This window comes from Parambassis ranga, chromosome 5 (genome assembly GCF_900634625.1).
Source record: "Parambassis ranga chromosome 5, fParRan2.1, whole genome shotgun sequence".
Lineage (NCBI taxonomy): Eukaryota > Metazoa > Chordata > Actinopteri > Ambassidae > Parambassis > Parambassis ranga.
The window spans coordinates 29,647,525-29,660,485 of record NC_041026.1 but is presented as its reverse complement, the minus strand read 5'-3'; the positions used below and the strand labels follow the sequence as shown (position 1 = coordinate 29,660,485).

The 12,961-nt window shown below is 40.2% G+C and overlaps 1 protein-coding gene across 2 annotated transcripts in view; it reads left to right on the top strand.

Annotated features, from left to right (window-relative positions):
• The window catches only part of cntn2 (contactin 2), a 50,146-nt gene that overhangs the window by 31,169 nt on the left and 6,016 nt on the right, over nucleotides 1-12,961 (top strand). For both annotated transcript variants that reach the window (XM_028405926.1, XM_028405925.1), the window contains exons 6-17: nucleotides 517-729; nucleotides 828-930; nucleotides 1,013-1,194; nucleotides 2,323-2,459; nucleotides 3,500-3,629; nucleotides 3,753-3,903; nucleotides 7,177-7,304; nucleotides 7,458-7,633; nucleotides 10,808-10,928; nucleotides 11,960-12,118; nucleotides 12,196-12,345; nucleotides 12,524-12,594. In XM_028405926.1, coding sequence (XP_028261727.1) covers nucleotides 517-729; nucleotides 828-930; nucleotides 1,013-1,194; nucleotides 2,323-2,459; nucleotides 3,500-3,629; nucleotides 3,753-3,903; nucleotides 7,177-7,304; nucleotides 7,458-7,633; nucleotides 10,808-10,928; nucleotides 11,960-12,118; nucleotides 12,196-12,345; nucleotides 12,524-12,594 — 1,721 coding nt within the window. The remainder of the gene's footprint in view (nucleotides 1-516; nucleotides 730-827; nucleotides 931-1,012; nucleotides 1,195-2,322; nucleotides 2,460-3,499; nucleotides 3,630-3,752; nucleotides 3,904-7,176; nucleotides 7,305-7,457; nucleotides 7,634-10,807; nucleotides 10,929-11,959; nucleotides 12,119-12,195; nucleotides 12,346-12,523; nucleotides 12,595-12,961) is intronic.

The following is a 12,961-nucleotide window of genomic DNA, read 5'->3' as shown; positions in this document are numbered from 1 at the left end:
TGTATAGTGGTGATAGAGACATTTCTATGTTTCTGCTTAAATATGACCCAATTTTCAGCTGATTGTCACCCTAGAATCAGAAAAAGAGAACTCAATCAAACAAAGGAAATGAAAATATTTCACTTGCCATTTATTTATTCAAGAAAATGATCCAATATCACATACACGCAAGTGGCTCTTGACATCCAGCAAATTCTTTCCTGTCATAATTCGGAATTCATTGTTCCATTACTGATGGCAAGCTGTCCCGGCCCAGATGCAGCAAAATATGCTCAATGCATGATGCAACCACCACCATTACACATTTTTGCCACTTTAACATATGTAATGTATATATTGGATCATTTTCCTGGTATAGTCTGGCTCATTTGTTTCACTGGGTTCCCTTTGTCAACTTCCGGGACTTCTGCTGATGTTTTGCATCATATTTATGAAGAAGCATAGACAGTCACAAACTTTCAATCACGTCTTTATAATGGAAATAATGTGACTATACCTTTATTTCCTCCTGTCCAGCTCTGTCCTATCGCTGGTTAATCAACGAGTTTCCAAATTTCATCAAGAAGGATGACGGCCGCTGGTTTGTGTCTCAGCTCACGGGGAACCTGTATGTGGCCAGAGCAGAGCCAAACGACACTGGGAACTACTTCTGCTTTACCACCATCAACATGGACATCAGCACCAAGAGCACGTTTAGCAAACCTAACCAGCTCACTGTGCTGACGGATGGTATGGAAGCTTTTACAGCAAAACCAAATACATTACAGCAGTACAAAAGTCGTCCTTTTTAAGAAAAACTGCTTCATTCTGATACTTCTTTATTTCAGCCAATCCCAGGAAGTCAGCTCCAACAATTAAAGTGCGCTTCCTGGCAGACACCTACGCCTTAGCTGGACACACAGCTCAATTAGAGTGCTTTGCCTATGGAAAGTAAGTTTGCACAAAAATCAATGCATTATAAATGACTGATTGTCAAACTGCTGATTTACATCTATTACCTTTCATTTCACAGTCCAGTCCCTAAAATACAATGGAGGAAGGTGGACGGTTTGATGCCAGCTAAGGCCACCTCCTCTGTAGACAGCCCCACACTCACCCTGCCTGAGCTTTCCTTCGATGACGAGGGTATTTATGAGTGTGAAGCCTACAACTCAGAAGGAAGTGACACGTACCAGGGTCGCATCAATGTGCAAGGTGAGTGAAAGACAGTGGGGTGACTGTTTGCGTCGCAGCAAAGGTTTTTTGACCATGCCACATATTTTTGTGCATCATAAAACACATTGTCACATTACTGCTGGTCACATGTCTGTCAATTATGGCTCCTAGTAGCCCTCAGAAAGCCACATTTTGTTTTTGTTTGTGTCTTTACAGATTCTTGTTAGTGTAAAGGTTTGTTTTGCAAGTTTTTTGTGAATTTTTTATTTTTTAGCTTTCTAGGGAAATGCCTTCTGCGTCCTGCTAATAGCAGCATGGTTTCTGCTAAGTATATTCATTATTCTGGATTTGTAGTCATTGCTGTGTGTGTTTGTGGTTTTGCTGTCCAGGCTGTCCATGGCCTTGATTAAAATTTCATGATCTGTTGTTTCAGACAGTGGGGGTGCAAAGATTCAGCATTTTAGAAGAGCCTTTTTTCCTGTTGTCCACTGGGCAGCAGCACTGAAATAATGCACAGATGTGATGGAATGATAGATGTCGATCTGGTGTAGATTTGATGAAGTTAACAAGCTCTACCAGAGTAGTGGAATGTGCAGTCACATGCGCTCAGTCTCTGCAGACACACAATACACTCTGGGGCTGTTAGTGGTGAGACGTAAACTACGGTTAAAAACTTAAAAGCTGTTTTTGCCCTCTAGCAAAACGCCAGATGGAATGTTTGAGGAAGAAAGTTTTGGTCTAATTGTTGCTGTCTGTTATTCCATTCCATTGAACCATATTCTTGATGCATTCAAAAGAAAGCCCAGTGATTCTTACTGATTGGGTCTGGCAGAACTGAGGAATGCTGTATCTGACCGTTTTTTATGCAGTTTAAACCTGCTGGTGGGTTTTAGGTTCTAATGTTTAACAGAGGCATGAGAACCCTGCAGATCAGCTCTTAGCTCCCCAAAGAGTGCAGGATTTTTTTGTTTTTACAGAATCTAGTTAGCACAAATGCTCTTTTTTGAGTTCTTTAATCAGGACATGTAGATTTATATTTTTTTTTGTCACGACTAGTCCCTACACAATCCATTCAAGGGCCATTGGACAGCTCTGTTTTAGGATTGTTGATTTATGAACTTTTTTTATTATTTCAGTTTAATTATTTTCCCCTCTTGGATCTTACAGCACAGCCGGACTGGTTGCAGGTGATGAGCGACTCAGAGGTGGAGATCAGCTCAGAGCTTCACTGGAGTTGTGTGGCTGCTGGAAAACCACGACCCTCTGTACGCTGGCTACGCAATGGGCAACCCCTCAGCTCACAGGTAACACGTGCAAACAGTACTGCAGATATTACACAGTGGATGGTGCTTTATTAGCCTAATTTTTTACAATTTACAATTTGTCTATATAAGTATAAAGCTGAGCTGATTTATGTAATGACCTTGCAGTTCTACCACAACATACAGGGGAGACTAATCACCTGCATGTACAACAGATTAGGATTTTATTCCTATAGAGTTAAAAGGGTGATAAAGAGTGATGTCTTTTTTACTGTTTCGTTAGTTGAGCTCTAACATACACACACAGTGTGTAGACACACAATTATGTGCTAAAATACTCCCTATAACTCCATATACAAGCCAGAAACTACAGTACATGAGCACAGGCCTGCAGGTAAAGGGTTAATATGGTAATTAAGTTGTTAACTGTAAAAATCACAAATTTTACCTCCTACCAACAGGGTAAACCACCAACAATCAAGAATGCATGATTATGTAGAGCCATGGCTGTGCAGTCAAAAAAAGTGTGGTTATAATGTAAGTCTATGGGACAAAATGGGAGAAAAAAAAGAAAATCCAGTGCTGTGCAAAAACTAATAATGCAATAAAGTCAATTTTTTACTGATGTTTGACATGACCAAGACTGTAATAAAGGTTAAAAAGAATCCAGTCCACATTCACCTTTTCTATTAAAAATGAGCCGTTTTGTGTTTTTTTTTTTTCAATTTTCAGCACCACCCCTTATAAAATTGGTGATTAAAGGGTTAAAATCCTGGGGGAAAATGATTTTTTCACTACTGTTGATTAGAACTGAAGTTAATTAAAAGGTCTATGCAAAAAAATTTCAAAAAAATATTTATCTAATATATTTTTAAAACCGTTAAAGTTAGGGGACGTTTGTGTCCCCGAACAACACATTAGGGTAGTGTTTGCGAACAATGCATGAGGGTTAAATGTTTTTAGCACCTTGTTGAATACAGCTGAATAGAGCTCCAGCTATCAGCTATATACAGTATAGTACAAAGTGCTTCATGTCATGTCACATATTTTTTTTTTTTTTTTATTATTTTTTTTATTTTTAGGACCGGGTAGAAGTGAATGGAGCTCATCTTAAAATCAGTAACCTGGCCCTGGAGGATTCTGGGATGTATCAGTGTGTGGCTGAAAACAAACATGGTGCTGTGTACTCTTCTGCCGAGCTCAGAGTCCAAGGTAGAAAGAGAGGGAACTCTTCATTTACTGCTTATTTTATTTAGACATTTGAAGAAAGAGATTTTTTTTACCCTCATTTATTTAAAGAAATATTCAACATGTTGTTGTTTCCCTCCTTTCCAGTCCAGGCTCCAGATTTCAGATTGAATCCAATAAGGAGGCTGATCCCAGCAGCCAGAGGAGGCCAGGTGATGATCGAGTGTCGCCCTCGGGCTGCCCCGAAGCCCAGCCTGTTCTGGAGCCGTGGAACAGAGCTGCTCACCAACAGCAGCAGGTAATCAAGGAACCACATATATGTTACAAAGATATATGCACGTACAGGCCTTTTAAAACTGGCAATTTGAATTTATCATAACATAAACTTAAATAAAAAATAGCAGGTCAGGAAGGACTGGGTAGTGTTCAAACAGCGTCAGCATGTGGGTGCAGGTATTAGAGGAATTACCTTGTTCTTACCTTTGCATGTTAATCCCTGAACCAGGAGGCTAAACCAATCAAACAAGCAGCAGGCATAGAGAGTACAGCTGCTTTTAGTGTAAGTGTACAGAGAAAACAACCTGAAGTGACAGAGGCAGGGAGTTCAGGAGCTGTCTTCTAAAGTCTTCTAAAAACCTGTCAAAACAGTATTCAAATGAGCACTATTTAACTGGAAATATGAGCTGAGCCAAAACCATTGTCATACAGCTTAGTGATCTAGTATTTTTGGACAAAGATGACACTTTTGGTATAATTTTGACCAGCAACTCGTTTTTGTCTGTGTCATTGTCATTCAGTTGGCTTTAGTTGCTTTGATAAATTCTGTAGTCTGTGATCCCTCATTAGGAGCAGTTGTTAAGTGTGTGACCCCCATCATCATAAAAAAATCTGCTGATGCCAGTCGTGTAGTGTGTCCCCAGCCTAACTGCATCATTTTCCTAGTATTTATTTCAAGCTGTGTTTTTAAATATGTTATTTTTTCATAACCAAGACTTCATCTAATGAACCTCTCATACACATAAGTTATAGACGGCAGTTGTTATGTAAATTTGAATACAGTTATAATACAAATCATCACTCAAAGAGGAAGTTAGAACTATTTCTTCTCTGTCACATAACACAGCCATTTGCACTCACTGCACTCACTGTTATATTTTAATGCCAATGACAAACAGACATTATGAGCAGCAGCTGTCCCACTGACTTTGACTAATTTACAGTTCAAATGGTCAGGGCAGCAAAGCTGTGTCCATCTGACCAGCAGTCACATCCTTCTATCAGAATGTATATATTCTGTTAATACTGATGTTATGGCATCATTGTATTCAGGTAAATAACAAATTCAAACATCTCACCATCTTCCTGCTTCAAAATCACAAAAAAACACATTACAACATCACAGCTGTTGAAACATTTAACAGCTTTTACATAAAGGTGAGATCAAAAGTGACTTGCCACGCTGTTGTGTGTTTATATCACAGGATTTATTACCTTTGATTTCACGAGATTCTGTCACCGCTGTCTGCATGTCTGTGTGTCATTGGTTTTCAGATGGGGAACACATCAAAATTTAAGCTAGACATACACCTCAGATGAAAGAGAATGTCAGAATGTGAGGCACAGTAATCCCAGGGTACAAATACTATATATTTGTTTAGCCAGCAGATACTGTATGTAGTTGTGTACTGTGATAATGTCCTAACATTTTGTCTCACAGCTTCCAACAGTTTTAAAAATAAAAGTTTCAGATTTGGCCCAGGTATCTGAGCTAGCTCTTTAGCAGTGATGCTAAGAGTTCTGATTGAAGCAGCATGTGTGCAAAGACTGTAAATCCACTTTAGGCAGACAGTACAAGTCACCATCCTCCAAAGAGCTGAGAGTAAATACAAAGTAAAGCCTGTTAGCATCAGTGCTAGTGTCACAGACTGGACTGATAGTGTGGCAAAATTCTGTCTAACATGTTGCTCCAGAATACTCCACGGGTGTTCATATGGCCTTACACTAATGGCTTTTGTAGTGTAGGTACAAATGCCACATATGCATGAAGGAAATGAATGTCCTAGGGGGTGCTAACTCAATAGAGTCCTCAATAGAGTCCTATTGAGCTGAAGCCCAAAACTGTACATTTTACCAGGTTAAATATCTTTTCTTTTTATTCACATTTTATGACAGAAGAGGTTTTTAAACTAATTATATTAGTTAATTAACACTCATGATGTCACACAGCACAAGGCAGATAATGGACTCTGGCTTCTAACGAGGAATACCATTAGCAGGATGCTAGTGCAATCATAGCTGTAAAAAAAACAACAATAAACAATTCACCCCTATCTGTGAGGGCTGAATCTGTCTGGGTGAATTAATGCCAATGATATGAACATAACTAAAACAGCCTGCTGGTTAGGGCAGATTACTCTACTTATTTCTAACTCCACCTTGTTGATTTTATGTGCTCTACATATCAAAAACACCACCTGTTAAAGTTCTATGTAAATGCTCCTTATGGTTTATTCAAACCTTAATCTGCACACCTGTGTTAATAAGAGGATCAAACATTTGATGTGATGAACAACCTCCGTGTGAACAACTGTGACCTGTGTGGAAACATCTGCTGTGTTGTAATTTATTGCCTACCATCCCCTATATACTTCTGCTTTCATTGCATGTACTGTATTATAGGTTCTGACTCTAACCTATGACCTGTAAATTGCGGGATGGGTTTGTTTCATTTGCTTGTCTGCATTTCCATAATGTACAGTGGTGCTTGAAAGTTTTTGAGCCTTTTAGAATTTTCTGTGTTTCTGACCCACGTCTAAGCAGCTGGAGACCTCTCTCACATTGGCTAATGTTAATGTTCATGAATCCACCATCAGAAGAACACTGAACAACCATGGTGTGCGTGCTGCCTGTCTGCAGTTTGATAAAAATCAAGTGGACAAACCAGAGGGCTGCTGGGAAAAATATTTTGTAAATAGATGGGACCAGAATAGAATTATGTGGCCTAAATGGGAAATGCCTTATCCCATCTGTGAAGCATGTTGGTGGAAGTAACATAGTTTTGGCTGGGATGGGTTGCTGTCAATAACGAAATTGAATCCTAAATTATACCTAAACATTTAAATGTGAACTTTGGACAGTGCAAGTGTTGGTCAACTGTGACTAACAATTGCTGACTGCAACGAAACGTTCAAGCAATAACAGTACACTGAGAGACAATGGCAATGATTAAAAACAAATTAAAGTCTAACTTGTAAATAAGTAGAATTCTCCTCCAAGGCATTGGTTTAGCAGAGGTGGGTATTATTCCAGCAGCTGTCTGTAGGATAGTGCAATGGGCGTGTGGCTGAAACAGCTGGGAATATGTGGGCAGGAGGTAAACATTAACTTCATATGGAGAGAACGATATGTGCCGTGGGACACAGTTGGCAGCATACAGAATATTTACAGAAGAGCATTTACCTTAATACTTCTGCAGCACAGCTTGAGAGCTTCATTTTTCTTGAATGTGTTATGTGTGCTTGTAGCAGTACCGTGGGTGCTCTTCACCTCCTGCATTCTTCTGTCTCCTCAGAGTCACAGTAACGCCAGACGGCATCTTATGGATCTACAACATCAGCAGGGCAGATGAAGGGAAGTACACCTGCTTTGCTGAAAACTACCTGGGGAAAGCCAACAGCACCGGACACCTGTCTGTCAGAGGTATACACACACACACACCCATTGAGGCTAAACAGATGGCTGGAAATACAGTCATGTTAAAGTCATCCACAATGGTGTTAGAGAAGCAACTGTGGCTGCCCACTCTTTACTTCATTTTACCATATAATGTCTCATGTTATGCATTTTTTACAGATGCCACAAAGATCACACTGGCCCCCTCCAATGCAGACATCAACCAAGGAGAGAATGTGACTCTGCAGTGTCACGCCTCCCATGATCCCACTATGGACCTAACTTTCACATGGGCCCTCAACGGGGTCCTGCTGGACCTGGAGAACTTCGCAGGGCCATACCACCGAGTGGAGGGGGTGAGTCTCGCAAAAAGAACTGGGTGATTTGTTGTCTTTTTTTGGAGATTAGCAGCACATGTTTTAGCTTTGAGGTCTCCCTTTCATCCGAGGCTTTCAGTCTGCAGAAGATAAACACTGATGATTTGTGTGTTTTTATCTCCATTTGCTTATTTGTTCTGAAAACAAGTTAGTGTTCCACAGAAGGAGGCTTTTTCCTCTTTTGTTCAGTTCAGCACAAAGATTTGTCATTACTGACTGTGTGGTAATGTTCATCTTACTGTGTGTGTGTGTACATATACAGTATATACAGCTGCTGGCCGTGTGTCTCAGTAATGACTTAAACCTGCTGTTCCCTGTTAGCAAACACACTTTGTTGGTACTATTTTGAGCACGTTAGTAAGTAAGTTAGTAAGTATGTAGGGCAGGGCAGCACGATAGTGCGTGGTAGATGAATGCTGTGTATGTGTATGTTCCTGATAATGAATCAACTTGTGTTATGTTTTGAATCATTTTAAGGTGTATGATAGAATAGAATATATATGAATGGTAAAGGGTCTGTTTTCTGTAGTGCTTTTTACCTGAGTGGTACTCAAAGACTGATTAAGCTAATCTAATCGTACAGGCTGTGCAACCAAATCCGAGGACACACGATTTCATACATCTGCATCTGAACATATGGTATCACAAATAATGTTAAATGTTGAGCTTTTTGGAATGCTTTGAAAATCAAATATTTTCACCTCGTTATAGTAATGTAGTATTAAAGTATTAGATGGATATTAAACACTGATAATTACATAATACATAATTGTATAGTTATCCTGTCTATGACTGTGTAGCTTAGCAGCAGGTTCATAGCACACAGGGTGCACAGGGTACCTGAGCTCCAAAGTTAAAAAGCTACTGATTCAGTCTTAGGCACTGATGATTGAGATCCAGCGTCACAAAGTCAGCGTTGTAGAGACACCTGTGTTCACCAGTGCTCTTCATTAAAATGCAAACCAGCTCTAAATCCTGACACACGCTACATTGGAGAGACATTACCATTGCAGACAGCAGCATATTCTGTGCCCACCTCTGTGGTGTATATTGAACTAGAATTAGTTCATTTCAGGGGAGCAAGTTAAACATTTCATGGTACCTGAACACAAAGCCTGGAAGGAATAAACCTCTGCTAAACCTGATCCATTTCATGGTCTTTATATTGAAATGTTAATTAGTGTTGATGTGATAAGACGCTGCATTTTGTTGTGGGTCCAGCTGAAAATTGGCTTTTGTAATGTGCACCAGAGCTAGTTATTGTCACTTTGAAGCTGCAGCATCTGTAGCTGCAGTTTTTGAAGTTATTATTGAATTCACTGTTATTGAGATATTTCCTTTGTGTTACTTCTGGTGTTTACTCGTACATACAGTGCCTTGCGAAAGTATTTGGCCCCCTTGAACTTTGTGACCTTTTGCCACATTTCAGGCTTCAAACATAAAGATATAAAACTGTAATTATTTGTGAAGAATCAACAACAAGTGGGACACAATCATGAAGTGGAACAAAATTTATTGGATATTTCAAACTTTTTTAACAAATAAAAAACAGAAAAGTTGGGCGTGCAAAATTATTCAGCCCCTTTACTTTCAGTGCAGCAAACTCTCTCCAGAAGTTCAGTGAGGATCTCTGAATGATCCAATGTTGACCTAAATGACTAATGATGATAAATGGAATCCACCTGTGTGTAATCAAGTCTCCTTATAAATGCACCTGCACTGTGATAGTCTCAGAGGTCCGTTTAAAGCACAGAGAGCGTCATGAAGAACAAGGAACACACCAGGCAGGTCCGAGATACTGTTGTGGAGAAGTTTAAAGCTGGATTTGGATACAAAAAGATTTCCCAAGCTTTAAACATCCCAAGGAGCACTGTACAAGCGATAATATTGAAATGGAAGGAGTATCAGACCACTGCAAATCTACCAAGACCTGGCCGTCCCACTAAACTTTCAGCTCATACAAGGAGAAGACTGATCAGAGATGCAGCCAAGAGGCCCATGATCACTCTGGATGAACTGCAAAGATCCACAGCTGAGGTGGGAGACTCTGTCCATAGGACAACAATCAGTTGTGTACTGCACAAATCTGGCCTTTATGGAAGAGTGGCAAGAAGAAAGCCATTTCTTAAAGATATCCATAAAAAGTGTCGTTTAAAGTTTGCCACAAGCCACCTGGGAGACACACCAAATATGTGGAAAAAGGTGCTCTGGTCAGATGAAACCAAAATCGAACTTTTTGGCAACAATGCAAAACGTTATGTTTGGCGTAAAAGCAACACAGCTCATCACCCTCAACACACCATCCCCACTGTCAAACATGGCGGTGGCAGCATCATGGTTTGGGCCTGCTTTTCTTCAGCAGGGACAGGGAAGATGGTTAAAATTGATGGGAAGATGGATGGAGCCAAATACAGGACCATTCTGGAAGAAAACCTGATGGAGTCTGCAAAAGACCTGAGACTGGGACGGAGATTTGTCTTCCAACAAGACAATGATCCAAAACATAAAGCAAAATCTACAATGGAATGGTTCACAAATAAACATATCCAGGTGTTAGAATGGCCAAGTCAAAGTCCAGACCTGAATCCAATCGAGAATCTGTGGAAAGATCTGAAAACTGCTGTTCACAAACGCTCTCCATCCAACCTCACTGAGCTCGAGCTGTTTTGCAAGGAGGAATGGGCAAAAATTCCAGTTTCTCGATGTGCAAGACTGATAGAGACATACCCAAAGCGACTTACAGCTGTAATCGCAGCAAAAGGTGGCGCTACAAAGTATTAACTTAAGGGGGCTGAATAATTTTGCACGCCCAATTTTTCTGTTTTTTATTTGTTAAAAAAGTTTGAAATATCCAATAAATTTCGTTCCACTTCATGATTGTGTCCCACTTGTTGTTGATTCTTCACAAAAACTTACAGTTTTATATCTTTATGTTTGAAGCCTGAAATGTGGCAAAAGGTCACAAAGTTCAAGGGGGCCAAATACTTTCGCAAGGCACTGTATATCTGCATGAACAGCAATATTCCTGTAGCTGCTGTGCATGAAAACACCTTATTTAGAATATTACCTTATTCAAAACAAGGACCTTAATCATGGTATGCATGTAAACATAATCACTGTTTGATTTCTTTTACTCTATCTATCTCTATCCAGAAGGAAAACATCGGGGACCTGTTGATTGTGAACGCTCAGCTGAGCCAGGCGGGGATGTACACCTGCACGGCTCAGACTGTGGTGGATAGCGCCTTCGCTTCAGCTAAGCTAGTGGTTCGAGGTGAGTATTCAGTATGTCCACTGCTGCCAAATTTTATTTAGTTTAGGCTCTTTGTTCACTGCAACCTAAAGTCCACAATTACAGCTGCAATAACTGAGAACTCACACATGTTATTAGTACAAAGAGTTTATTTCTGAAAAAAAAAAACATAACTGAACACATGATGCATTCAAGGACCATCAGAAGTCCAATAATTCTGGTAAATTTATTGGCGAAATGGTGTAGTTGTGTATCTTTTTGATCTATTCTAAACCCATCTGCAAGTCTGGATGTTTTAGGGTAAACTGAGAAATTAGAAGTAAATATATCTAAATTGTATTTATAATTAAAGCTGCAAGCAGCATTACAGGACCCTCGCACCACTTGCGGTACTCAGGGGCCACCACAGTCTCCTCTTCTATGCTCTCATCTCCTCTCATTTCCAGATACGTACACCAAAAAACATGTGTACAAGAGACATTTCCTGCTGCCAGTTGGTGGCACTATGACTGTATCATAGCAATGGGTCAACTTTGAGGGGATGCTCCGGCCACACCGTAATACTTAAATACTTAAAGAGTTTTGGAATGCGTCTATTCCCTATGGTGTGGAGAATTTCAGCTCAATTGGATGAAGTATGTGAGGCGTGAAAAGTTTTGTAGGAGGGTCACAAATGACCACTAAATTCAAAATGGTGGACTTCCTCTTGGCTTTGGAGGGGGGGTCCAAGAGACTTTTTTGTGCATCTTGGGGTGATACAGTTTGGTGAGTTGTTGAGCCATAATTCTAGGGGTTCCAATAGGGCTTTGCAGTGATCCTTGGTGCTCGGGCCCTAAATATATATTCTGTTAACACTGAGTAATTCAGTGTTAGGAGAACTGTTTAGTTCACTGTTGTTTCCTGCTGTTAATGCAAGGATTAGCTATGTGCATGAATTTTTCTAGTGCTTATAAACTGAAATATTATGAGCTGTACTGTTGTTAGAGGATAAACACTTGGATATGAATCTTTTACTTTACAATAATTTTACTGTATTTTACTTTCCTTTACAGGCCCCCCAGGACCTCCTGGAGGTTTACTGGTAAAAAATGTAGCTGAGACGTCGGTGGAGCTGAGGTGGAGCCGCGGCTACGACAACCACAGTCCCATCGGCAGATATGTCATCAAGGGTCGATCCTCCCTGTCATCAGAATGGAAGAAAATGAGGACAGGTGTGTGTGTCTGTGAGGACCAGTTTATGTTTTTGAAAACTAAAGGTGTCATTGACCGCTTTCTCCATGCACACCAGAACCAGCAAACATCGAAGGTAACGCAGAGTCGGCTCGTGTGATGGGACTGATGCCCTGGATGGATTATGAATTCCAGGTCATCGCTAGCAACATCCTGGGCAGTGGAGAACCCAGCATGCCCTCCCACATCATCCGCACACAGCAAGCAGGTGAGGTGCCACAGCTGCGTCCGTCTTTCCTACAACCTACAATACCCACAATGCAGCTCTATCGCCAATCTAACGTATCCGACCTTGAGTTACATCAGTCTTGTAGCAGTGTGTGAAAGTGGATTTTTACATCAGTTCAGTAGTTTTCATTTTCATGCATTGCATCTCTGGTCCTTAGCTCCTACAGTGGCTCCCAGTGGACTCGGAGGAGGAGGTGGAGACCGAAACGAACTCATTGTTACCTGGACGGTGGGTGGATGTCTCAGCGTGGTCTATGTTTACATTATCATAGCACACTGCATAAAGTCATTTTTTGCTTTTGTACTTTTGCAGCACCAGTAGGAATTAGAATCACTGTTCTGTAAAATCAGCAGTTTATAAAGAATGCTCAAAATGAAAGCAGCAAAGTTCAAGTATCAAAGCTATAAGTTACCATTATGGATCAATAGTCCTGTAATCTTACACTCTGCTTTTTGTTTCAATTTCATCAGATCTTCACATCCAGTCTTTTGTAATATTATAATTAAAAATGCTAAACTCTAATTAAGGTAGCTAAAGCAATGTCATATAAGTAGTCTTAAGACTGAATCAATCATTTCAATTCTGAGTTATTATT